Below are 26,845 nucleotides of genomic sequence, written 5' to 3'. Positions count from 1 at the left end.
GAGAGAGACAGAGAGTGAGCGAGAGAGAAACATCTATCAGTTGCCTCCCATATGTGCTCCACCCAGGGATTGAACCCAAAACCTTTGGGTGCACGGGAGGACTCTCCAACCAACTCAGCAACCTAGCCAGGGCCCGAGCTTCTTCTTACTTCTCAGGTTTTTCTGTGAGTCTCCAGGACTTGGTAAGAAGGAGCCATAATATCATAACCTTTATGTACATTACATTGATTTTTGTAGTGTGAAATATTTTATAGAAAGAATACACTATAGTCACACCATGGAATACTACTCAGCAATGAAATGTGACTATTGAGACCTGCCACAATTTTTATGAAACTCCAGAGAATTATGCTGCTGAAAAAAAGGATGCATGCTCTGTTTCCATTTACATCACATTCTTGAACTGAAAAAAATATTGTGAATGGAGAACAATTTAGCAGTTGCCAGGGGTCAGGTGGGGTGGGGAGGGGGAGGGAGTGTGGGGAAACCAGGGCAGCTAAGCATCTGTGTGGGGAGGGACTGCTGTGTGTCATGACTGAGGTGATGGATGCCAAACCTGCACATATGATCAACCTGTACCGGACCAAACTCGCATGCACACGCACACACACACGCACACATGCACACACACACACACACAAATTGTGAAAATGGGAACAGGTGAAACGGGGGGAACTGGAAAGACTGACGGACTGGGTCGATATCTGAGTTATGATATTGGGGGAAATGGGATTTTTCTGCAGCACTTCTTACAACTGCATGTGAATCTATGGTTGTCTCAATAAAAACTACAATTACTTTATTTTTAGAAAAGGAATAGAATTTTATATAAGGGGGGCTCTGGGTTTCCCACATTTGCTAATGGGCAAGACAGCAGTCTGAGAGAGCTGAGGCTCCCCCTCTACACCTCTGTCCCCTCACCTCCACCCCAGCTCCCACCCCCCACCCCCCAACCCCACCGATGGGGCGGTGGGGGGGGGGACTTCTCAGGACCACTTCCAGAGGAGGCCTGTTCTAGAAGCAGCTGACCTCCGGTCTCGTCTGCATAACCCACCCTACCCTGAGTCCTTTGCCACTCTCTCCTGAGACGCAGAATATTGGCCACTCAGGAAGTTGTCTGTCCAGGGCTCTAGCTAGGCTGCAGAGAACAAACTGTGATATAGGATGGGATGTGCTTGGCAGCGGAAGTCGGTGAAATGTAGCCTGCTGGCTTTGTATGCCACACACTTCCCAGAGGAGGCTCGGCCTCACTGCCCTCCCTTCACACACACACGTTTGGGCTTCCTCCTTTCACACACACAGGTTCTGGGTTTCCTGCCGTGCCACAGAGATGGAAGAGATGACAGGTGGTAGAATTGGGAATCCTATGATTATTTGAGCCCCAGTGGCCTAGCCCCTAATGACCAAAAGCATGTGCCAAGTGCCCATAATCCCTAGAGACTCGGTGTGTTCTGGAAGAGTGGAAAGGCTTTAGTCAGAGGGAACTGGGTTCAAACCCCAGCGTGGCCCTCTCTGAGGCCCCTGACCCCTGGGAGTTTGGGCCTTTATAAAATTGGCATAGAGTTTATCTTATAGGGTGTTACATAGTTAGCTGACATGATGCTCTTCCTTTTTTTTCAGGTTCCGGGAGATGACAGCCTAGAAGGTAAGTCCAGGAACCGCAAGGAAGGAAATATAACTGCAACTCCCCTGCCCCCAATACTTGACAAGGGTACAGGTCCCCCCAACAGCAGTGTGGACTGAGCCACTGGAGGTTTTATAGGGCCTAGGGACTCAAGAGATGTCAAAAGACTGGAAGCAGAAAAGCCAAGGCCCTGATGGGAAAACTGCAATTGCCTGTAGCTGCGCCTCCCTGCTTAACCCTAGCCCTCAGACACAAACCTGGGGGCCAAGAGGAGGATGTGTTCAGTCAAAGTGGAACCCTGAAAAGACTGAGTTCACCTCTAAGTGATTAGATCAGGAGTGGGGGATTGAGACAGAAATTCAGTTTAGTTGTAAGAAAATCATTGCATTTTTGCAGCTTGAGCTTGTAGTCTGTAAAAACTGGACTTGCTACTTGGTACCCGCTTCCATACTGTACTTCACAGACACTGACCTCGGACCTTCTCGAATCTGCACAACACCTATTCAGTGTGTGCTGGTGTGTGTTTACCAGGCAGCTTTCTGCAAAAACATTTAGCAAGCTGATTTTGTAGCAGCTGATGATCCCTGTGTTGGAAATAATTCCCAACCACAGCAGTTTCAGCTAGCAACGTGGTATCACCGAACAGAAGTTAAAAGGATGTGGACAAATGGGAACTAACGCCAGCCAGCTCTGGCACAGTGCTGCACAGTGACATCCATACATCTGTGCATCTGCCCACGCGTGCCCGGAATTGAAATTCTAACTCTAATTCTGTACAGACACTAGTACAGAAAAATGCACAAAGACATAATTTCCTATACATACACCTGTGCACACATTTAGTTACTTACATGTACATCTATATGTAAATTGACATAAGCCAAAATACGCATATATCAGTAAGTGTACACACAGACACACACTCAGGAAGAGGAAATAAACCAACCTGATTTTCTGGGTTTGCTGGCCTAAGGCTGCACACCTTTCAGAGCCACTTTGGCTCAAGGCAGAGGAGACTTGAGGGGCAGACTGTTCACAGTCAGTGATCTCTCTCTGCTTCTAGACTCTGGGGCCCCTGTGCCCTTTCCCCGTGACTCCTGGCAGTCCTGCAGGTCTGGGAGAGCCCTTCCCTTCCCTTCCAACTACCAGCCCCAGAAACCCACTCCACCCTTCTCAGTAAGGCAGCCCCTTACTCCTCTTTCACTGTGGGAAAGCCAACTCCTGCCTCTCACTGCCCTCATCTCAGATCAACAGAGCAAGAGGTCAACGTGACACTCCACTTGGCTCCCCCGCCGTGACTTCTGCTCTTCCTTGTCCCTTATTACTACCTTATTTATTTCTTTCCTGGACCATTGCCCCAACCTTCTAAATGTCTCCCTGTTCCAGGCACTTCCCTCCCATTTGTCTTGCTATAATAAACATGCCAGATTAATTATCCTAAAGCACAGCACTGAGGTCATACATGTACTGGCAACTTCCCCATGTGGGACAGAGTAGGGCTAGATCAGCTTGAGGTTCCCTAGCCACTTGTCCAACTCCCACTTCCCCATTTTAATTTTCAATTCTATTTTCTTCAAACATCTTTTTCTCCCAGTCTGGTCTGCAAATCATCTCTGCTATAGGGTCTGCTAGCTGTCTTCTTTAGTTCACAGTGGGGCATTTACTACCTCTTACAGTTGTGGTACAGTGCTTCGTAGTTTATGAGCACTCTCGAAATTATTTGTGGGCCTCCTATCATGGGCCCGGTATCGAGGTTAGCCCTGGAAATACAGCAGTGAGTAAAAACAGAGGTGGTCATGCTTTCATGAACCAAGTCCACATAACCCGTTGAAGTCCTCTGCTCCAAAAACACAAGTGGATTTGGAAGGGAAGTGTTTTTCCACTGTCCCTCTTACCCGCTCCCCTACTCCCATGGAAAGATGGCCTCCCTGGAGTCATGGGGACAAAGTAGAGAAGACAGAGAACAAGACTTTCACTTTCAGATTCTTAGAGGACTTTAATAACCTCTAATAACCTTAAATAACCTCATTCTCTTCGTAGATGAGCATCACGGGAGCAGCTGCTGGGATGTTGCAAGCCCAGCGCCAAAGGGGCATTAAACACTTACAAGGCTGTATAGGGGTTAGCACTAGTCTGCGTGGCAGTATCTTTATTTCCTTCCCATTACAATGACTACTCATACCCATAGTCAGTGACAGCTACTCTCTGTGTGATCCTTGGCTAATTACTTTGATTTCAGAGCTTTAGTTTCCTCACTTGTAATATGTAGTTAGAAATCTCTGTCATTCTCATAGTGTTGTTAGAATGATCAAATGAGATGTAAGTACATAAGAGAACTATAATGTATAACAGTAGTATCATTCATCTTTTACCTAGTGTCATCTCTTCTTTAAAGCAGTCCTACGCCATTACTAATTTCATATAAGCAGGCACTCGGGGACTCTAAAATATTCTGGTCTGCATGGACAGGAGACAAGGCATAGACCACCACCGTGTAACAGACACATGAGCCACAAATACACGTCACATGTATAATCTAAAATTCTCTAGTACCCGTACTTAGATAAAAACAGCCTGGCAAAATTAACTTTAATAACATATAATTTAACCCACTATCTCCAGAATATTATCATTTCAGTATGTAATTCACATAAAATAATTGGTGCGATTTTTAAATTCTGTTTTGGTGCTATATCTTTGAAATCCTGTGTGTATTTTACACACACAGTATGTCTCATTTGGGCTAGCCACCTTTCAGGTGCTTGGTAGTCACACGTGGCTGCCGTGTTGGACAGCACACACTAATTAATAATATATATAAAAATTTAAGATCTTTGGAGTACTTAACAGTTTCCAAAACTCTCGATATTGAAACCCCATCTTGGCCTGAGTAGGCAGATGTTTATCATCTCCTCTTCGTAGATGAGCAGATGCAGCAGTAATAATGTGCAACACACCCAAGGTTATCAGCTAGTAAATGGTGAACTCAATCCTTGTCTTCACCCTTGACACTTTCTCCTTGGCTTCCTTTTCTAAACAAGGAACACAAAGGGAAACTCGAATATTACCATACCTACATGTCTCAGGACTCATTGTACTAGTGTCTGAAAACGCACAGTTCTTTCAAAATCCACCTACAATCCCCTCGCTTGAAAAATCATGCCCAGTTTAATGCCGCCATAATCTGTTAGCAATATTATTCTGAAAATATGTGTATGCTGGATCAAGCACCTTCAGCTCTGATGTGCAATGGATGTAAATGATGTATTTGGGCACAAGAAATCCTACTCCTCTCTGATATTCTCTATGATATAGTGACTTAACTGTTTAATTACTCTTGCGGATGACATTGTAGTGTTTCAGCATTCCAAATAAGTGAGAAGTGAAGCAAAGACTCCTCCCTTCTAGTTAAAAAGCATATACATGCCAAATGTTTACACCAAAGCATAACCAGACCCAGATGGCTATCAGGAAAAGGGGTTCCTAGTGCAGGATCTCTCCGTAAGACAGCAGGCACATAGGGGTATGGACAGAGCCGGGGACAGGCCAGCTTGAGAACTGCCCAACGTTTCCAAAGGGATGTCAAGGGCAGCGGACCACCCTCCTGACCCGTGAAGCTGCTTTTCACCAGCCCAGAACTATGAACAGAAGCCCTAGCTTGACTTTCAGACCTGGCTAGTTTTTTGCCCCTTGGCCAGGTGGTGGCTGGAGGGCAATAAAAGGTTTGTAAAGTTGTATATGCTACCTTGCCTGGTAGTCTAGTTTCCACGAATACCTTGTCAAACCAACTCAAAAAGAGCCAGGTGGATTTGCTAGAAATAAATTATACAGATTTATTCAAAGGTCTTGGAGTTTGCAAACCAGGAATACAGCTAGGCAAAAATCCCAGAAGCGTTCCAAAGAAGAAAAGTCAAAAGTTCTAATAGTAAAAAATATATATTCTTGAGAATTATTAGTCCTGCATTCTTCCCCCTAGGATTGGTCCAGGACAGTTATCAGACAGATGTCATGCAGCCAGGCTAACAGATGCCAGGTGGTCCAGAAGATGGATGTCAGGAGGTCTGGCCACGCCCAGTGGTCTGGATAATGGATGTCCGGTGGATACATAGGCGAGTCCTTCACGAGGTAATTACAGGGCTACCTGGAAGTCCAGATTTATATCCAGGCATTGAGGCAGAACTGCAACATTTAAAAAACTTTAAGTTCCCAGGGTAGTTAGAGTAAGAATGAACTTTTTTTTATGCCTCAACCTTCGTAATATTAATTTTAGCAGCTTGATTAAAATGACTCCATTTTATATATTCCCTATTTTCACTCTTTTCCTCACTTCCTCCTCCCCCCCCCCCCCGCCCCCAGCTCCGCAACCAAAGAACTAAACCCGGAGGGTAGTAAAAGCTAAATCCCACTTCTCTGGGCCAAGAATAGCGCAGTCTCCATGGCTTTTCTCTTTCCCTAGCTTGCTTCTATATACTCCTTGTTCAAGCTGCAAGTACAGCGTAGTTTGTGTGCACGTGTAACTTTTGCCATCGCCAGACGGGTATTGGGTTGAACTTTTTTTTTTTTTTGAGGCCCCGCGACACCCCTCGCTTAGGTACGCACCAACTCCACCTCCTGGGGTAGAGGGATACCTGCGTATCACCCACGGTCAACGTGGCTCAAAAGCAGTGCGCACGCGCGAGGTCAAGCTGCCAGAAACTTCCGGGTGCTGAGGGGCGGGCAGAATAGTGACGCGTCCAGTGAGTCCGTCCCAGACACCCGTTTCTGGCACAGCCGCTTGGGATCTGGTATCCGTCTTCAGGAACAAGAGGTGGGGTTGAGAGGAGCAGCTGACGGTGCCGCGGCCCGCCCCGAGAGACCCGCCCCAACAGTGTCTACCTGGGGATATCGGCGGCTCCCTGGGCCACGCCTCCCACGCGCGCGCACTGGGAGTCAGCTGGTCCGCCCCAGCGTTCACGTGATGCGGGGCGGTGCCGAGTGGTAGGGCGGGAGGGAGGTAAGGCACAGCGGGAGGGGAGTTTACGGCGGGATCTGCAGCAGCGGTAGCATCAGAATGGCCGCGCTCTACGGGGGTGTAGAGGGGTGAGTGCGGCCCGGCGGAGGGAGTCCGGGAGGGGCGTCCTGGAAGCGGCTTGGGCCTAACCCCGTCCGAGGGCGGGAGGAAAGAAGGCCGTAAGCAGGCTGGTGGCCTCCCGTCTCCGAGTCCGGCCACTTTGGGCTTTTGGGGCGCGGGGCCTTGCAGAGCAGGGTTCTTTGCACGCACACGGTGCTTCTGCTCGCGCGGATGTGTGCCTTTCAGGGGCTCTTCTTGTGCCACGGCCACACCCCAGGGGGGTCCTTTGTGTTTCACGGCGGAACCACGCCCCTTTCCCCCCCTAGAACGACCCACTCTGTCCCCCGCTGGAGATGCTCTTTTTCCCCATTCCCGACCCCAGAGAGTTTTACAGGACAGGTGTCAGGTGTGAAGTTGCTGGACTGGGGGGAAGGGAAAGGGAGTGTGGTGGAAGCCGGGACCTAGACCTTTGCGGGAGGGTGTCTGGGAGCTGGAGCAGCTCAGAGCCTGTCCGGATCCCTGAAACACTTTCTTGTCAGCACTCCTGCTTCTCACCCTAGACAGAACCCAAGGCATTCTTGCATTTTTCCTGCGTAGAGCTTGTCTACTGGACTTGTTGTAATAGCTCTTCCCCTCGGTATGAATATAGGCAAGATTTTGCTCAGCATAGGCTTCAGTTACCACATGTGTATAAAGTGAGAGGAAAGATGACGGAGATGATCGCCAAGTCCCCTGCCAGTGACAACATTGTGTGAATATGGGTGTGCCAAATCAGGGCGTATTAGAGGTTTCTGCTCTCTCAGCCAGGGCTGAGACTCACTTTTGAGTCTGAGATTGGATTACTTCTGTGGCAGCCACATCTCACTGCTGACTCATGGACCCCAACGTCTTTTTTCACATGCATTGTTAAGATTGATTTCCCCAATCTTGCTTTTTTTTTTACTGCCCTAGGAAAAAAAATAAGTACAGGAGTTTACATTCATTCCTGTTATATGTATAAGAGATTCTTTTTGGTGTTGAATCTTGTGCATTAACTACCCCTTGAAACTTGTCATTTTTCAGTTTGGTCATCAGGTCTTCAATGTCCTCTTCTGATTATTACTGAAAGTACTGATCAGTAAAGACACATACGTCACACCACCACAGACCTTCCTCCAAACTACTGTTTTCTCCAGTGATAAGCACTTGACCCTTTAGTTGCTTAAGTGGATATAAACTCTCCCTGCCATCTGGTCAGTGTTCCCACAAGAGTGTCTTGGAGACCGTGGCAGCTGGAGCTGGATCTTGAAAGGCAGCCTTTAGCTTTTGTGAGAAGCACAGAGAGAGACGCCATTGTCTTTAATCACATTTACTGAGAGGAGCCTGTGCTAGGCATGAGATGTATGGATGATCTGGAGCTTGCAGACAGGAAAACAACTGGATACACTGTTAATACAGAGGAATCCTTAAAAGTTATGGGGTACTGACCAGGCTTAACTAGTGCTGCTGTGTGGTTGGGCCACACATGAGAGGCTCCAAGGACTAGCTGATATGTAAGTGGGGCCTTGCAGGATAAGTAGGACATCCTCAACGGAGGCTGTCCAGCAGCACAGCAAACGCCTAAACACAGAGGTGCATTTGGGAATGGTGACTGGGTTTGCTGACACAGTGTCTGTCATACTGGGCTCTGTGACAAGGATTGCACAAGCTTAGCTCTCCCTTCAGGTTTTTCTGAGCAAGACTGAGTGCCCCCTTGTGTTCTGTAGGGGAGGAACACGGTCCAAGGTCCTTTTGCTCTCAGAGGATGGGCAGATCCTGGCAGAAGCGGATGGACTCAGCACAAACCACTGGGTAAAAGCCACAATGAAGGGACCAGTGGGCTTGGTTGTGGCTTTATGCCATGTAATTCCTGTGGAGGTGGTGGCTGGGGACCCATAGCAGCCTGTAGGGGCAGCAAAGTTTGTGCAGGCCTTTGTAACTCCTCCTTCCCTTGATTGGGGCTAGCTGATCGGGACAGACAAGTGTGTGGAGAGGATCAACGAGATGGTGAACAGGGCCAAACGGAAAGCTGGGGTTGATCCTCTGGTACCTCTACGAAGCTTGGTGAGTCTGGGGTAGAGACTGGGAATTAAGTTACAGCAACACCGAGAAAGCAAGTTTGAACTGAATGAGTCTGATGATCTCCACTGCAGAGGGAAAGACCTTGGGGACTTGGGCTGTGGTCTGGAAACTCACGTGATCCATTTGTTCTTGTGGCTTTATTTGTCATCTAGAAGTCACAACAATTGGAACAGCACAGGGACTTTGGAGTCACTGAGATCTTGATTTGTCATTCAACATCTGGGTGACCCTAATCAGGTTACTTCTCTCAACCTCAGTTTCCTCATTTGGGGAGTGCAGACAATAGTAGCTACCGTAGAGTTGTTGGGAAAGTAAAATGACATAACACCTCCTAAAGTGGTTGGTAGAGACCCTGACCCATAAGCACTCATTAAATGTCCACTGTTATTTCCACCTCAGGCCTTTCTCCCAAGTTGCTGTAGCTTGGGCTACTCCCTAGACGTGTCCTCAGTGAGACACTCTGCAGGCACAGCCAAACCCCACATATTCCAGGCCAAGCTTCTCTCTCCTCAGCTTGCTCCTCTGCCTGATTCTGTTAATGGCACTAATGTTGTCCTAAGCTCCAAACTTGGCATTGTTGAAACTCCTCTATGTCTATTTCCAGTCCAGGTTCTTCTTACAGCCACAACCTTCCAAGGGGTCATCATATGGGGTGAAGGGAGGACTGAGGCTGGATAAACAGGGCCCAGATGTTAGAGAGCAGGGGGCAGATAGCAGGAGGGCTGGGGGTGGAGAAAGGAGCTGGGTCTGGGGCCCTGCTCCCTTGCTCACCTCCCCGCTGGCCTAGGGCCTATCCCTGAGCGGTGGGGAGCAGGAGGACGCGGTGAGGATCCTGATGGAGGAGCTGAGGGACCAATTTCCCTACCTGAGTGAAAGCTACTTAATTACCACGGACGCCGCTGGCTCCATCGCCACAGCTACCCCAGATGGTGAGGAGGTGGAGGGAGGGGTGAGGTTGAGAATTGTTTTTCTTGGGAAAGCTCCTTAGATGTAGCTGGCAGAACTTGTCTTGCAAATATCTGGAAGTCAGCCTCTATCATTCCCCACCCCCTTTTAATTAGCTTAAGTCCCTGCCAGAGTAAGGACTGGATAGGAGGGAGGGCAAGAGAGTATCTTGATGAGAATCAAGAAGTGAAGTCAGACTTAAGGCTCCATCCCAAAGGAAACAGGTCCTGAGGCTGGCTGAGGAAAGCAGTAAGTGCCGAGAAGCAGGTGTGAGGGAGTGCTGATAGGAATGTAAAAAGCATTGGTGCCACAAGATTGGCATTTAAAAATCAGTGCCCGTTTTCCCAGCTGCACCATCTGTAACTCATCTTGGACGAGTTACAGAACTCTCAGAGTTTCAATTTCCTCATCTATTAAGCGGGGGTAATTGTACTGATAAGGTCGTTTAGGATATTGAGTATCACTGAATAGGACCCAGCACCATCCCTGGCACATAGTAGGTACTCAGTAAAGCAGGTAGTCACTTGCAGGTTGGCTGGGAAAGGAGACACAGGCTCGTATTCATCTCTTTCCCCCAGAGGAGGGCTGTATGTGATCAGAGTTTCTCTGAGAGCCAGGCCCCCCACCTTTAGCAGGAAACTAGCTAGCTCAATTTTCTCTGCAAGGCTGGGTGGTGACTCCTTGGCCGGGGTTGGTTTCTGTCCTGTCCTCCCTGGGTCGGAAGCTGTTGCTCACTCTATGCAGGGCACACTGAGCCTCCCGTGCCCTTTCCCTAGGTGGGATCGTGCTCATCTCTGGGACAGGCTCCAACTGCAGGCTCATCAACCCCGATGGCTCCGAGAGTGGCTGCGGTGGCTGGGGCCACATGATGGGGGACGAGGGCTCAGGTGAGCTCATGCTGACAGCCCAGCTCGGGGTCCTGGACCCTTCCCTTCCTGCAGCTCTCCACCTTTTCTCCCTTGCCCTCAGCCTGCTGACCCCTGGGACTTTTCTGGGGACAGTTCCTGAATCTGATGGTCCTGAGTACAAAATAATGACTGAGACAGCATAGAGATGCAAATGCTGGACAAGTGGCTGGCCTTGCGCTTCAGCAGTGATTTGCACCCAGGATTCAGGTTCATGCTGCGGCATAACAGCTGTTGACTACCTGTGTTGACTTTTGGAGCTCTGGGGAGGAATCAACACTGTGAAGGTTAAGGTGATAGAGGCCAGGAGATGCTGTGCTGGTCTGCTGATGGGAACAGGGTATAGAAGCTTCTCCCACTGTCACCTCTTCATAGGCAGCACATGTGCATTTTCATAGAAGTCCTTGGGGTCTAGTTCATCAGTGATCCAGTGATTTGTGTGACAATTGACTGAACTTGTCTTTAGTTTTGGGTAGCAGCAGGTGTGACTCAGTGTCACCTGTTCTGTCTCCCCCTCCAGTTTTCCCTTATGTGGATCAGTCAGATACAGTTTAGTTAGAGGCCCTCAGGCTGGGAATGGGACACCTAATTTGCTGTAATATACACGATGATCACTAACCCTGTATAGATCGGGGTTTTCTTCCTTGTGAGCTCAGGGAGATTACCCCATCTCCTAGCTTTCTCTGCTCTCCACAGCCTACTGGATTGCACACCAAGCAGTGAAAATAGTGTTTGATTCCATCGACAACCTGGAGGCAGCTCCTCATGACATTGGCTTCGTCAAACAGGCCATGTTCAGCTATTTCCAGGTACTGTCCCCTGCCCCAGTAAACATACACACCTGGGCTAGGGCACTGGGAAGCTGAGCAGCAGGGGAGAGGCTAGGTGAGTCAAAGGAAAGTTGGGCTGAGTCATGGGTCAGAGCTGGAGGATGGAGAAGTCATGGGTGAAGACAGGATTCAGAATGGTATGGGTGGTGTATGCCAGGAGGGTGTCACGGGTGAGGGAGGGGTTGGCTGGAGACGAGTGGTTAGCTAGATTTCATTCTTGGGCAGCTAGACCCTGTGGGCAGGTGAAGGCAGATGACATTCTAAGCTGGAGTGAGAAGTGCAGGGTGAGATCAGGAACAGTGCTCACAGACACAGAGACAGCAGCTAAAGTCTGAACAGATGCGGCAGGCAGTGAGCTGCTTCTGGCCTGTGTGGGTAAGGGAGGAAGGGAGGAGAGCGCTAGGAGGTGGGCAGGGAGAGTTCTTAGGGGGGGCAGCCTCCAGCCCAGGCTATCAGGGATTGACCCTCCTTCTGCTCTGAGCCGTGCTTATCTGTAGTGGGTTTGGGAAGGTGGGAAAAGGAGAAGAAAATGTTTATGTGATAGATGTCTCTTTGGCTGAAGGCCACTCAGGTGAGCTAGAGCTGGGGCCAGGGAAGGAGATTAGAAATGCCAGAAAATAGGGCCTGTATTCTCAAGGCTCAGGGGTTGACGATTATGGTGAAACTGGCCTGCACCAGGCTGAGGAGGGAAATCACCTCCTATAGCAGCTGCTGTAGGAAGTGGAGTTAAGGCTTCTGACACAGCAGAGTGGCTCTAACCCCCAGTGGCATGTCTGCTGTTCCCTCTCTCATCCTTTGGTCATTCTTATAAGGTCATTACAAAGAGTAAATGGGACAGACTGTATAACATGCTTATTACTACATTGCTGTAGGTGCCCAGATTTCAGCACCCGCCCCCCTTCCTCCATCTTAGTAACATACCTGGGAATGAATCGCTGGTTCCTCAGGACCTTTAGAGGTGTTACTAGTGGGTTCATTTGTTGAAGTGGAAGAAGGACCTTCCATAGTCTGGTAAATTTAGGGGATACAAATACGTAGATTTCTTGGTTCAGGACTTCTGAGGCGTTAGCTTGCCAGTGTGCATTGTGAATCTCTAAGGAGAGTTGGAATGTGCAGTAATCCTCAGACTCCTCTGACCAGGAAGCTTTTCAAGAGCACCTCAAGGAACTGTGGAGCACACTTTGGTGAGCAGAGATCTGTGCTCTGTGCAGACAAATCTGTAGGGAACAGTGGAGTTCATGTTGGGGGAAATGAACTTTTCTCAAATGAGAAATCACAAATCCATGCACCCTCTAGAGCTTAAAAACAAAACAAAACATTATTCCAGCTTTTCAAACAGTAGAGACATCAGGAAAGCCAACTTAGGTGGGCCAACTGGGAATTTTCCTTTGCTTCTGATAACTGTCTTGTGCCCTTTCTCCGCCTCTCAGGTGCCAGATCGGCTGGGAATCCTCGTACACCTGTATAGGGACTTTGATAAATGCAGGTTTGCTGGGTTTTGCCGGAAAATTGCAGAAGGTACTAGAGGTGGGGCAGGGTTTTATCTGGCTCTCTTCCCCAAAGACCTCCCAGGTGGGAAGTGGGTGGCGTAGTGGAGTAGTTCAGATGGCACCTGAAGCCAGTTCAGTCTCCCTTTGACCGGTGACCTCTGTTCTCTGCCCCCGTGGGCCTTGGTACTGGTGGGCCTTGAGGTGGAGACAGGACACATGGATGTGTTGATGGTTGTCTATACTCTGTTTCTCTTGACAGCTGTTGTGGCTTGTGCGGGCTGTGTGTCTGTGTCTGAGAAACTCATGAAGCAGTTGTCCTTTAGGCAAACTTTAACTTTTTTTTTTTATAAACCACTGATACCCAAAGAACTAGGGGATCACATTTGGTTATTTGGTTGGGTGTCAGGAAAAGCTGAACCTTAGGGCTTGCTTATCTGCACGTTACTCTTTCTCCACCATATGGTCCATACTCCCTTAATCTGGATTCATGCAGACTCAGGGCATTGGAAGGTCCTCTTAGGCCCCCCTGAACTGAGGCCTCTTCAGAGCAGAGCTGAGAAGGGGCTGACCAACAGCAGGTCGCTGGAGGTGGATGGGGGTTCCCGACAGGAACACCAGCCAGCTGCTCGATAGGGTCCTACGTCCCAGAGCCGAGAGGCCCTCAGGGAGAGGACTCAGTGACTCCGTGTGATCTGGAGTGTGAACCGGGTGCCAGTGTGCTGCTCTGCGCTTCCCTTCTCAAGTGCATGGAATGAGCCACCTCCAAGGGTCAAAGTGCCTGGTGGGGATGGGAGAGGTAAGGGTAGAGTGGCAGCTTTGGAGGCTTGCTTTTACCCACATGCTGCGAGGTGGGTGTCTGTTCCTGACTGAGACCTAGCTGTTGTGGCCCTGCCCCAGAGAGCAAGGACAGCTGAGCACTGGTGGCTCCCCGGGTACTCACCACTCCCTTCCCTCCTCCCTCCCCCAGGTGCTCAGCAGGGAGATCCCCTTTCCCGTTACATCTTCAGGAAGGCGGGGGAGATGCTGGGCAGACACGTTGTGGCCGTGTTGCCTGAGATTGATCCGGTGAGTTGAGGTGGGAAATGAAGGCTGGGAGCTGCCGGGCTGGGTTTGGCCCTTTCCTGTGAGGGGCGACGCTGCCCATCAAACTCTGTAAACTGGATATGATTTTAAGTGAAAACTCAGGTTTGAGAAATATTTTTTAGAATGTCTAGAACACAAAAAAGTTTCCGGTCCAGTGCTTCGCCTCTGTGGCCGGTCTGTAGCCTTTGTGTAGCACACTGGTTCACCGCGGTGCCCGCGCTCCCCCATTCAGTCACGTCGGTGCCTGTCTTCCTCTCCTCGGTCCTTCCTCTGTGGTTGTTCAGTGCCTTTTGAATAACCTCTGTCTTCTCTGTCCCTTGTCTTTATGAATCTCCCTATTTTCCCTCCTTTTTTCCTTCTCTCAAGTTCACCTTCTGGTTCTCATCTAGAGGGAGTGTGAGTGGGATAGGGAGCACTGGTCTTAAGAAAGTACCCCCTTCAGCACTGGAGAGACGTGGTCACCCCCACTGTCCATTTCTGCTCTCTGCCCAGGTTTTATTCAAGGGGGAGATTGGCCTCCCCATCCTGTGTGTGGGGTCTGTGTGGAAGAGCTGGGAGCTGCTGAAGGAAGGTAAGCATGGGCCAGGGGCAAGGGTGAGGGTTGGTGCTGGAAAAGAGGTGGCTCAGGAGAGCTGCCCGCCCCAGGGAGGACGTGGGACCTGAGGCCTGGGCGGCTCACCGATGGCTCAGCTTATGACCTGCAACCTTCGGTCTGCCAGGGAGCCCTTTACAAGGTCCCATCCAGCTCCGTTGAGCTCTTACAAAGATGTTCTTTTCCAAAGGATTTATTAAGTAAGCACCACTTTTTAAAAATTAAAGACAAATCTAATTTAAAGTCAGAGCTTCCGAGCAGCATGTGATGACATGCCTAGGCAACACAGTCCTGGTCAGAACAAAAGAAATGTGCCACCTTTGCCCTTGCTGCCTTGCTTTGGGCAACTGTGGTTCCCATTAGACATTCTGAAGTAGCCCGAGGACACCTGTTGCTGCCTCGGAGTTCCTGGCATCAGGCGTGGGTGGGTGGGGGGTGGGCGGCAGCTGGTTTCAGCACTGGCCTTACCACGCTGGTGCACTGCCTGTTGGGGATTTGGCATGTGGGCCACTGTAGGCCCCCTACAGGAATATCTCAGAGCCCAGGCCTTATCTTTCCCCACTCTTTGTCCCCTCCACGGTCTCTATCACAGTGTCTGTCTCGTCAATGCCCTCTGCGTTCTTTCTCTCCAGGGTTCCTTTTGGCGCTGACCCAGGGCAGAGAGATCCAGGCTCAGAACTGCTTCTCCAGCTTCACCCTGATGAAGCTGAGGCACTCCTCCGCCCTGGGCGGGGCCAGCCTAGGGGCCAGGCACATCGGGCACCTCCTCCCCATGGACTATAGTGCCAATGCCGTTGCCTTCTACTCTCATACCTTCTCCTAGGGGGCTGGCCCTGGCTCCACCCCCTCCATGCTCAGTGGACATTGGGTGCTGGAACAGAGGGGGCCTTTTTTGTTTCTTTTTTTTTTTTTTAAAGAAAAAAACACGCATAGAAGAAAATAAATGCACTTTACCCACTCCCCATTTGGACTGTGTTGTAAGGCACACTTGATGTGTACATTTTCAGTGTACCTGATTGCACGTATCCCAGAGGGTTCAGGAATGATTTTAGCCCAGAGTTTAAAGCCTCTCCCCTGGTGCTCAGCCTGTGGATTATAGTCTGCTTGCCCTGCAGTTGGATGTGTAATTTATCTGTGTGCCACCCCTCCCTGCTGTGTTAGCATACTTATTCTGCTGCTGCAGTTAACCTGTGATCCCGACTTTGTCAAAGTGGGTAGTGATCCCTGCCATAGCATTTTCAGTGGAACTAAATGTTCTCTGTGCTGACCATCACCAAGAATACCCTTAGGCATACCACACCTTCTCCTGTTAGTCCCAAGTTAGGTGTACGGGACAGGGTGCAAATATTGTCTGGGGGAATTTTTTTACCTTACTGAATAAGGTAGTTATGGGTAAGCAGCACATTTTGCAGTTTTTCTGCATGAATGAGTTGAGAGGTTTATGAGGATGGCTGAGATCCAAGGCCAACTAGATACAACTTACCTAGGTTAACTACCCATTCTGGGACTGCTAGCCTGACTGGTTACAGTATGACACTGCACTTGTTATGTGGCACCAGGAAAGATGAACATCAGTGAAGAGCAGACATGATTCCTGTCCTCTGGATACTGTAGTTTGGTTAAGACAAGCCCCAAGCTTCCTGTTCTGCTGCCCATGCTGCTTAGAGAAGATGGAAACCAGAGTCTTGATTAATAGTAGGTGCCTTTCTAGGAGGTTAGAGTATAAGCTGTTAAAAGGCATGGGTTTATTTTCTGGACATCAGTTCTCAAACTTACATGTATAAATTGTTCTAGACCTTGTTTTAGATTCAAATTTCTGTTTTTCTTCCCCCTCTGGAAGATGCCTTGATTCAATAGGTCAAGGATGAGATGGGGAATTTTCACTTCTAAAAATCATAATTTCTGCTGCAGAGGTCCAGGATCTACACTTGAGGGAGCTCTACCCTGCAGTTCTTGAGTTTGGACGAGGTCCTTGAAGGGATCTTGGATATTTGTCTCCCAAGCCCGGTAACACTTACATCACAGTGTAGTGGCAGCAGCCCTCATTCCATCAGCTCTAGCCCAACGTAGTAGAGTGAAGCTTTGAGCAATAGGAACTCAAGCTTAGGCCCTTCTGAAGGGACAGCCAGCTGTCTTCGCATGTAGCTGTGGTCCGAACCAGTGGGGTCCAGCTCTCAGCAAGTCCCCAGTACGTTATCTGGTACAAGGCAGGCAAAGAGCACAGTAAGGTGCCTTTGATAGATCTCTGTTCCAGTAACCCTGTTAATGAGCAATGAGCTTTGGAGAAGATTTTTTACATGATGTCAGCATAAGGATCAAGCAGTATTTTGGATTTAGAATCTAAATAAAACTGTGTTGGCAAAGACTTTAAAATAGAAGCCTTATCTTCCTTACTATTATCCAGGCGCAACTACTCCAACTGGACAGTGCAAGGAGCACGTCATGATTTGTTTTTTAATGCCAGAGCAAAAGCTGAAGAAATGTTAGTTATTAAAGTACACAAGTTCAGATGTGTCCCCACTTTCATTGGCCAAAGGGGTAGTGATGAGGTAGCTTACTCTCCATTTGTAAAGCTCTATCATGCAGAGGTAGTGAAGAAGTGATTTTTGGTGAATTTTTCCCCTTCAATTTTAAACTTGTACTCTTTCCTAATCCAGTATCAGGAGTAATTAATGGGATTCGGTTCTGCCATGGCGGTGGAGAGAATACATATCCACCTCATCTGAGCCTGTTATGCCTGTGACAAGGCAAGAGAGCTTAGAACAAGACCTGAAGTCCCATGAGGCCAGCATGGCCTTAATCCACCTGTGTGATCTTGTGGGCAACACAGCCTCATCTGTTCCATTCATTCAGCAGGCATTTATCAAATGTCTTCAGTGATGGGTGCTCTAAGGACTAAAAAAGAACATCCTTACACCTTATGCCAACTGAAGGCTGGTGAAAGTTTATGGAACTGCATGTTTACAATGTCTATGCTTTTCTGTAACACTTAGGCATAACAAAATTTTAAAAATGAACATATACCATTCACATCTTCAAAGATGTGAATAGTTCAGTCCCTGTATATACATAACTATAGCATTTCAAAAAGTTATAAATTGGCAAGCCAAATTTCTTTTTCTCCTGGTTTTAGGAAGGAGACGGAGAAATGACAGCACTCAAAGCAGAACCCACGGGCTGTGGTCTGGTCCCATGATCTTTGTACCATACAATAAGGCCCCTCAGAGAATGACTGGGAGGTTCAGGCTACAGGTAAACAGTAATCTCCACAATAGCAGAAACATCTTGTCATCTTGGAACCTAGCAGCCTCTCATACTCATTCAGTAGTTGAAAGGCAGATACAGAGTGCTTGTATTCTAGAAAAGAGTTTTGCCCAGAAATGAAAAACAGGAGCTAGCCAATTTCCCTTTAAGCCTGAGGATTTCCTGTTACCATGCCTTTGTTCAAAGCTGTACGCATTATTGCCACCATGTATTAAGTGCCTATTACTGTGCCAGGCAGTGTTTTGAAATTCAATTCAGTACAAGTGTCACATTAGCCCCAGAAAGGAGGTGTGCAGCTTTACAAGTAAACTGAGGTTCAGACTGAAGTCACATGGAAAGTGGTGGAGGTGGAATTCACTCAGTTCCGTAACATCCAGGCCAACGCCCAATGCTTCCTTGTAACACTATTTAGAATGGAAAATTATGCAACTGAAACTGTGATCAATATTGAGACAAAAAAATTCTCTCACAAACACACTACACGTAGACTACCTGTATATGACATATAGTGACCCAAATTGAGGAAAAGGGCCCCACTGCCAGCAAGTACATTTTATTCTCATTTTTATTGAGACTTTCAACAGCTGCCATTTGGTTTGTATAGCAATTTTTGTAAAGTAATTTTCCATTTTTGATATTTTTATGAAAATTATTTTTTCAATTTTAAAGCCCTACCCTTTCCAAAGAAGTATTAATAACTACCATGTAATGTTTATTTAGGGGGAAAGGGGAACAAAAAGAGCTTTTAAACGCTTGTGAAGCAGGGATAAAAGTCCAAAGTCAAGACCCAGGCCTGCTGGAAGTGCCAGGCTGCCCCTGAACACTATCTGCGCTTCACCATCGGCACCAACAGAAGGTGGGCCATGCACGGACCCTCTGGGGGCCTCTTGTTTCACAAGCTGCACTGCATTTCTGCTCTGCACCTCCTCTCCGGGGTCTTCCTTCCCCCCAAATCTGTCCAACAAAGGCAGCGTGTTCTTTAATAGAGGTTCCGCTTTGTGATGGAGACAATACTATATTTAGAAAGTTCAGAGACTCCCCATCCAGTTGGGGAGGAAAAAATCTCCAACACAGTATTATCAATGGTTTCATTTCTTGTCCAAACATGCTCATACTTTAGAATAAATTAATTACCAGATGCTTCAAAAGTCCTGACATGTAGACAGCAAAAATGTTCCTTATAAAAAAGAAGTTGCAAAATTATAAAAATTTCTGCAGCAGTTCAGGCTCTTAATGTGGAGCTTCTGATGACAAGGCCGGTTCTGACGAGCAGCCCCTCTGACGTGCGCAGCAGCTTCCCCTGCGGTCCTGTGTTCTGAGCGTTCAGACCACGAGAGGTTGAAATCCAAGTTTGAGAGACTCCTTGCTGGCAAAATGTGGTGTATTTCTGTAGAATACTATGCAGCAGTAAAAAGGAACAAACTACGAACACAAGTTAATCATGGATGAACCACAAAATATACTAAGTGAAAAGAGTCAGAGGCAAGGGACCCTGTTTTGTATGATTCCATTCATCTCATCTCTAGAAAAGACAAATTATAGAGACAAAGACTGATGTCACTTAGAGCTGGGAACAGGAATGATAGTGTAATAAATGAAGGACCTTACTGCAGGGGATGAAAATGTTCTAAAACTGAGTTATAGCTGCACCACTCAGGAAAGTGACTAAAATCAATTAATTTAACACTTGAAATGGGTGAGTTTTATATGTAAAATATGTCTCAAAGTTAAAAAATAAATAAAACCTGGACTCCCAAACCATCCATCAAGCACTAAACATTCCTGAAGTTCACAATCAACAGGTCAGGGTTATCACCTAGTGTTGAGTTACGGAATGAAAACATTGGACTATTTTATTGCCTAGAATGTTTCCTCATTATTTTAAAATACAAAGGTGGCCAATCAGAAGGTAGTCTCAAAAAGGAGACTCCTAGCAACATCAGAATCTAAGGGGGCCTTTTCTTTTGCAATAAAGGTGGTGCACCTGCCCCTTTGCAGATTTCTCTTCTACCCCGAGGGAGAGTCTTCACTTACACCCAGTGGAGATCAGCGTACTCAGCTGTCCCGTTCAGCTGTGACTCCTACAAAAACCTAGACTGACTGGGGACAGCAGTAGCGGGGTGAGCAGAAGGTCATGTAGCAAGCAAAAAACAAGTGTTGCCTTTGGTTAGCCTCCTGATGTTGAATTTAAGGCCAGGGCACTGGCCTCCTACTGCCCTGTCCCTTGTCACCAATTACAGCTGCCATATGGGACAAATAAAGACAGAAGGTTAGAAACAAAGGGGAAAAACACCTTCCCAAGTTGTGACTAACCAAGCCTGGGGATGAACTCTGCGTGGCAGCAGAAAGCGCTTTGTGCGCTACACAGGGCAGGGGGCCGAGCAACTAAGATCTAGATGAGCAATGAGGAGTGATTCACTTGGGAATTGTGAGCAGAGGTAGGAAGTGAAGGTTCCAGATGCATACCAGGTCTGGGTCAACCCCCTGTTCTCTTGACTCACCGCCCAAACTGATGAGGTTTGCATAATCCCCAAGAAAGGTGCTGGGGCATATGGAGTCTTCCCCAAAAGATGGGTATCTCCAAATCTTAGTCAAATGTCAGGTCTCTTCTGCCTGTCCCCATTCCTCAACATCACCTAAACCAAGACACATTATTAACCTGTGTTGCTGGGACCCTTATCAATGAACACTTTCCCCTCCCAATCACAGTAGGTAGATTCCTCCTGGGCTCCTACTGTTTCTCCATGGTGTTTGCAGCAGCACTGATAGAAGATTCAAGTCAGGCTGGTTCCTTCGGCCACTTCAGACAACTCTGACATGTAATTTCCAGAGTATCTAAATGACCTTAATTCCCAGCCTCTCCGAAATTAAGATAAAACTTTGACGTAGCAATATACAATTTGAAAAATGTTTAGTATTTCGCTATAAACACTTTAAAGCTATAGTTAACAGTAGGACCTTAAAAGATCCCCAGGTATTTTGACTTTGGAAATTGAGGTGCTACAACAGTCCAGCCTTTTATTTATGATCTTTTTTGGCTTGACCTTATATGATCCCAAAAGTCAACTGCTGCATTCAGAAACTGGCCCAAAGACCCAAAGTTGCAGGTGCTCAGGCCTAGGCTGCATCCATCAAATTTTCTGCTATAGTTCTAAGGCCTGAAGAAACTGAAAAGATACTTCCTTTATTTTCATGATTTTCTCCTTAAAGAGCAAGAGATAAAATGATTTTCATCTTGGAGTTTTAGAATTCAATAATCACAAAAATCACAAATCAACCACTAAAAAACTAACACTGGGAACAGCCAGAATTGACAACTGTTAAAAATACATCTGTTTTTACAAATTCTCAAATTCCTTATTGCCAATACAAAAGTTTCAACAGGATAACAACTTAAATTCAACATCAGAGTGATTACCTAAATACCAGTCTCACCTTTAAAGGGTAAAGGTGCCAGCCTGGCTTGCACCCAGACCTCCTGTGATGAAAAATCTGATAGCCAAAGGCTCCCAGCTTTTCCCAGTCAAGGTACAATGAGACCCAAATGTATTTTCTGCTTAAGGAGCCGGCAAACTCTAATGTTAGCTGAGCCTGTGGTCTGGACGACAGCTCTGCTCCCACCTCACAACCAAAGAGATGGAGGAAAGAGGTGGGCTGTAAGAGGAACCACTGAAAGCATCAGCTGAAACGTTAAAAAGGGGTCACATTGCTAGCTGCTTTCTGATCCTGGATTAGCATACTGTGTGTCTGAACAGTCCTGGAAAGTCCAGCCCCCAGGTTCACTGATCACTGGGCTGGAAGATTTCATAGTCCTGACAAACTATGCCTTGTGAAACCATGCTGAAGACTGACACCCAAAATGGAACCCCATGCCAGAGGGATAGCACCCAGCACGTTAGCCTGTCCTGGTGTCAGAAGAGCAAGGCTTCTTCAGATGAAGAAATGACTAGATCTGGATTTCAGCAGCACCTTCCAGACGGGAGCCACACCAGAATCCATTGTACTCTTTGTGATGGAAACCTCCAGGGTCTAGAAAATGGCTCTTTCTGCAATCACAGCACATTTCCAACAGTATTTATAATTCTGAGCTTGGACAAGCTAATGAAAGAAAGCCCCAGAAGAGGCCCTGTACTTGTTTCAGGCAACAATCCCAGCTGAAAGCTGAAGCTGGGTAAAGAGATTTCTTTATTTGTAGATCTCCCTGAAAACAAGCTAGAGTTCCGTTCTCTTGAGGTAGAGGTTTTGGGAATTAACATGCACATCTGGCAATACAAGCTCCTCAAGTTACTCTCCTTTGACATGTGACCTAACAAGGAGAGGCCAGTTTTCAAATAATGCCATCCAATAGACTTGTATGAGAGAAAGATGTGGGTTCGTATTTTAAATTTGACCTTAGGCTGTGGCTGTTCCAAAAGTCAACAAAGAACTCATAAGAAAAAGGAGAAATTCTTAGGCTTTCCAGACCCTAGGCCTTTCCTTCCGACGTCAGTCCCACCTCCACATACTGAATTCACACAGACTTTACTTCAAGTTTCATGATCTCTTCCTGATGTGCCTCTCACACCCACAGCAGCGGCCACACAGAAGCCACTGTACTCAGGCCTCCCCAAGTCCTCATCCTGGGAGGACAGCGAGGACCTGACACACTGTCCTTTAGACCTGACTCTCCCATCACATCTCTATCACACAAAGGCAGTACCTGTGCCCAGTTTAGTTCCTTATGAGTTTCAACAACAAAAAAAGTCTTTCCTTTCAGGCAGGAAAGACAAAAGGAATGGACCCAGAGAACCCAATTGAGAAAACTTGCAAGGCTGGGCATGTAGGAACAGAAAAATTTGGTAATTGCTGAAACTCTCCTGGGGGGTCACACAGTCACTTGGGTCAAGTAGAATTCACTGTATTGGGCTTTTTTTTTTTAGTTCTTTTGCATAATTCTATGAAGTGGGAAAAGCATGGAAACTATGAACTGAGCTTCTTGTTAGTGTTCCAAAAAATATAGTTACTTGTAAAAGTGCATAAACCTTTCTAAGGGAAGACACCAAAAGGATCAAATCTTCATAGGGGTAAAAAAAAATTCTCAAAATAAACTTAAGATGCAACTAACAGGATTCAAGGATGAATTCTCCAGCCTGAAGCTTATGCCCAGCATAGCGTGCCTCTCTCTCACCTTTGGTAACAGTATCTTTTCATAAAATCGGAGAAAGGTAGGAGTGGAAAGGGATAGAGGACGAGATACCATGAGACACAAAGAGGCAAATCTACCCTAGTGCTCTTGTACCTTGATATGATGAGTCTGACAGTAGCTGTAAACAGAGGCTTAGGAGTAGGTCAACAGTAACTGTACAATTCAAGTGACAATACCATCATAATCTCCCCCTCCTGATCAAATTTAATCAATCATTAAAAGAGTTACTGTAAACCAGTACTTTAAGTCTGTGTTTTCTTGAACAGGGTTCAAGGCAGGAAGACATGGGTTCAGCAGGCCATCGGTAGTCCCAGTTCACTGCAGGAAGCCCCCAGGGGTTGGGAGAGCTGAGCTGCATACTCTTACGACACTTGCTTCTTCCACTCATCCCTCTTCCCATCCAGCTTAACAGACTGATAGTAGTTTTCTAGGTGTGTACTGCCTTTGTAAGTATACAGCAGGGTGAGAGGGCATTTGTAAACACCCAGATTTTCTTGGTCAGCTTATTTTGTTTAAACACACATAGCAGAACATTCCTGATGAAGTGAGAAAAAAGAATATTGCAATTTCCTTAACTCAAGCCAAAAACTAAATAATAATAATAATAATAATAGGAAACTGCTCAAAATGGAAGTCAGTAGGACAAAAGAGAAACACTCAGGCTTGCAGAGTAAGACTGCGCACATTAGCTACTCCAGTCACAGTGTCATTAAACCGCTATTACCCTTCCCCACTGTGCAGCCCTAGCCCACCCACCCCCCTTTAGCGCTGCCTTTGTATACAGCACTGTCCCCAGATGTGGCGACATACAAGTCCTCCTCAAAGTGTTTATGTCAGCTCAGTACTTCACTCCTGGAATAAATTCCTTGGCATCTGGGTTCAGGTTACTTTTGCTCTGAAATAAGAACCAAGAGATAATAAATCTCACAGCAAGCTGCACTTTAAAACTTACTTTCTCCCTGCTTCCATTACTACCAGTACCTTCCTCTTAGCTTCAAGGAGAGAAAAAAACAGAATTCCTTGCAACTCAGGCTATTATTACTGCTGGGCTGCTCTCAGTGGCTCCTGACATACTAAGCCCTGACCAACCTCATTTTCTCCTTCCTGCTTCAGACTCCTGCTCCCTTTATGCTGCTTTCATTGGGGGCTTGTAAGTTTGACTCCAAAAACAACTCAATTCATTGAGTACCTTAACTCGATAAACACCAGAGAACACCATCAAACCAGTTTGGTACCACAATCCCTATAAACATATATCTTTTTTTAATCTTGCTGTACTTTCTTTGGTTGTCAACTCTCTTGTGAATACCCAATACCTCAGCAAACTGCGGGGAACAATCATTCAGAACATGGGCTGTGTGAGAACTAAATCACTCAGAATTCATACAAGGAAGGCAGAGGGTTCATTTATTTGGTCTTCTAATGTTAAGTAGAAAATGGCCTCTTACGAGTATGTTCCTTCCAAAATGAACAATTTTTACAACAGCATCATTCAAAAATATAAATACTGATTTGAGGAATAGTAAAAGAATGGCAGCAAATGATAATTTGAAACCAAGCCTTTTTCTTTCAATTCTTTTAATATTTTTTAAATTTATTTATCTTTAGAGGTGAAGGGCAGGAGAGAAATATCAATGTATGGTTGCCTCTCGTGGGTCCCCTGCTGGGAACTGGCCTGCAAACCAGACATGTGCCCTGACTGGGAATCAAACCGTGATCTTTTGGTTCGCAGGCCCGCACTCGATCCACTGAGCTATGCCAGCCAGGGCTCCTTTCAATTCTTTATCCTTAATCCCAATTCTACTTTGAAAGGTCTACTGGGGAAAATGAAAGTTGGTGATGCTACAATGTTTTCGTAGTGCTTTATCAGGTGAAATGCATCTTCAATGTACCTTATTTACTTATATTAGTATTATTATGTTTTAGAGAAATGAGAAGGGAGGGAGAAAGTGTGGGTAAGAAACATTCATCTCCCGACTTCCGCCAAGATGGAGGCATAGGTGGAAACACTGTGCCTTCTCCCACAACCAAGTTTGAATACAACAAAGATTTGGAGAAACAAAGACACAACCAAAGGACAGAAAATTGAATTATACGGAAGTCCGACTACATCTAACTGTTCAACGGGACGGTAAGAGGGGCGGAGCCAGCAGCGAGCAGGGTCGGGCAGGACAGGGCCCCCGACCCAGGCGCGCAGGCAGACGGGAACCAGTTGGGGTGCGGGGCAGACCTCGGGCGCATATTCGCACACAGTGAGACAGACCACGCAGGCCCCAGGGGGCGAGGGCTGACGGCGGTGGCACACTCGCATGCAGGGGGACAAAACGCCTGGGCCCGGTTACGGTAGCAACTGCAGCACCAGTGAGGGCCCTGGCAGAAGGCGGCGGACAGGACGCCATAGTCCCTCTTTGACCCCGCCCCCACATACAGCGTCACAACCCAGCGACTTAGTTGCCCTGTTCTAGTGAACATTTTAGGCCTCTGATCCTGCTATGGAACAGGCATGAACAACCCGAAAGATGGCACGAGAAGAACTCAAAGTCCCAGAGCCAATAACTCTAAGTGACCAAGAAATTGCCAGCCTCTCAGAAGCACAATTCAGGACACTATTTATCAGGATGCTCACAGAACTGGTAGATTATAGTCACAAATTAGAGGAACTTATGAAGGCTAAACTAATAGAAATGAAGGGAGATGCACAGGAAACCAATAGTGATGGAAAGGAAACTGGGACTCAAATCAATGGAATGGACCAGAAGGAAGAACAAAACATCCCACCAGAAAGGAAGGAAGAAATGAGAATTCAAAAAAATGAGAAGAGGCTTGGGAACCTCCAGGATATCTTGAAACGTTCCAACATCCGAATTATAGGGGTACCAGAAGGGGGAAAGAAACAGCCACCAGTGGAAAACGTATTTGAACAAATAATAAAGGAGAACTTCCCCAGTCTGGCAAAGGAAATAGACTTCCAGGAAATCCAGGAAGCTCACAGAGTGCCAAAGAAGTTGGACCCAAGAAGGAACACACCAAGGCACATCAGAATTACATTAGCCAAGATTAAAATGAAGGAGAGAATCCTAGAAGCATCAAGGGATAAGGGGACAGTCACCCACAAAGGAGTACCCATCAGACTGTCGGCGGATTTCTCAAAAGAGACCTTCCAGGCAAGAAGGGGCTGGAAAGAAGTATTCCAAGTCATGAAATCCAAAGACCTACAGCCAAGATTGCTTTATCCAGCAAAACTTTCATTTAGAATGGAAGGACAGATAAAGTGCTTCTCAGATAAGGTCAAGTTCAAGGAGTGCATCATCACCAAGCCCTTATTATATGAAATGCTAAAGGGACTTATATAAGAAAAAGAAGATGAAAAATATGAACAGTGAAAGGACAGCAAACACACAGTTATTAACAACCACACCTAAAACCAAAGCAAACCAAGAGGACAGCCAGATCAGGAGTGGAACCATAGAAATGAAGAACACATGGAGGGTTAGAAATAGAGGGGTGGGAGGAGGAGAAGGGGGGAGAAGGCACAGAAAATAGCATAGAGGATAGGTAGAAAACAGATGGGGGGAGGGCAAGAATAGTGGGGGAAATATAGAATCCAAAGAACTTGAGACACGTGGTTATAAACTAAGGTGGGGGGAGAATGGTGGGGGAGGGAGAGTGTGGGTGGAGGGGAATGAAGGGGGGGAATTGAACAACTGTAATGGTATAATCAATAAAATATATTAAAAAGAAAAAAAGAAACATTCATCTGTTGCCTCTCATATGTGC

At 46.9% G+C, this 26,845-nt stretch overlaps 2 protein-coding genes and 1 long non-coding RNA gene across 6 annotated transcripts in view; 1 reads left to right on the top strand and 2 right to left on the bottom strand.

The window, feature by feature from the left end:
- Positions 1 to 3,740: 3,740 nt before the first annotated feature.
- Positions 3,741 to 6,552, bottom strand: LOC118988485 (uncharacterized). 2 transcript variants are annotated; one of them, XR_005066782.1, is made up of 2 exons: positions 6,224 to 6,552; positions 3,741 to 4,656 (listed from the first exon to the last, which is right to left on the bottom strand). It is a non-coding gene; the product is annotated as an uncharacterized LOC118988485 (long non-coding RNA). The 2 variants fall into 2 exon arrangements; XR_005066783.1 differs by lacking the exon at positions 3,741 to 4,656 and adding an exon at positions 5,444 to 5,803.
- A 48-nt stretch (positions 6,553 to 6,600) lies between these two features.
- Positions 6,601 to 15,579, top strand: NAGK (N-acetylglucosamine kinase). Its single transcript, XM_037048127.1, has 10 exons — positions 6,601 to 6,703; positions 8,420 to 8,504; positions 8,658 to 8,756; positions 9,562 to 9,703; positions 10,496 to 10,606; positions 11,321 to 11,433; positions 12,885 to 12,972; positions 13,912 to 14,009; positions 14,520 to 14,598; positions 15,252 to 15,579. The coding sequence occupies exons 1-10, from the start codon at positions 6,675 to 6,677 to the stop codon at positions 15,440 to 15,442; spliced, it is 1,035 nt and encodes a 344-aa protein (XP_036904022.1). The 5' UTR covers positions 6,601 to 6,674; the 3' UTR covers positions 15,443 to 15,579.
- Positions 15,580 to 19,182: 3,603 nt separating this feature from the next.
- The window catches only part of PAIP2B (poly(A) binding protein interacting protein 2B), a 40,720-nt gene continuing 33,057 nt past the window's right edge, over positions 19,183 to 26,845 (bottom strand). For all 3 annotated transcript variants that reach the window (XM_037048129.1, XM_037048128.1, XM_037048130.1), the window contains one exon: positions 19,183 to 23,963. In XM_037048129.1, coding sequence (XP_036904024.1) covers positions 23,907 to 23,963 — 57 coding nt within the window. In that variant the 3' untranslated portion in view covers positions 19,183 to 23,906. The remainder of the gene's footprint in view (positions 23,964 to 26,845) is intronic.

Source organism: Sturnira hondurensis, unplaced genomic scaffold, assembly GCF_014824575.4.
Source record: "Sturnira hondurensis isolate 20B ecotype Veracruz unplaced genomic scaffold, ASM1482457v3 Scaffold0006413, whole genome shotgun sequence".
NCBI lineage: Eukaryota > Metazoa > Chordata > Mammalia > Chiroptera > Phyllostomidae > Sturnira > Sturnira hondurensis.
This window is presented reverse-complemented; position numbering and strand designations above follow the sequence as displayed.

Bases quoted from the DNA above. Each gene is read 5' to 3' on its own strand.
- NAGK (XM_037048127.1), top strand. From the start codon at position 6,675: ATGGCCGCGCTCTACGGGGGTGTAGAGGG. The intron at 11,434-12,884 runs GTACTGTCCCCT...TCCGCCTCTCAG, and splicing joins CCATGTTCAGCTATTTCCAG to GTGCCAGATCGGCTGGGAAT. The intron at 12,973-13,911 runs GTACTAGAGGTG...TCCCTCCCCCAG, and splicing joins TTGCCGGAAAATTGCAGAAG to GTGCTCAGCAGGGAGATCCC.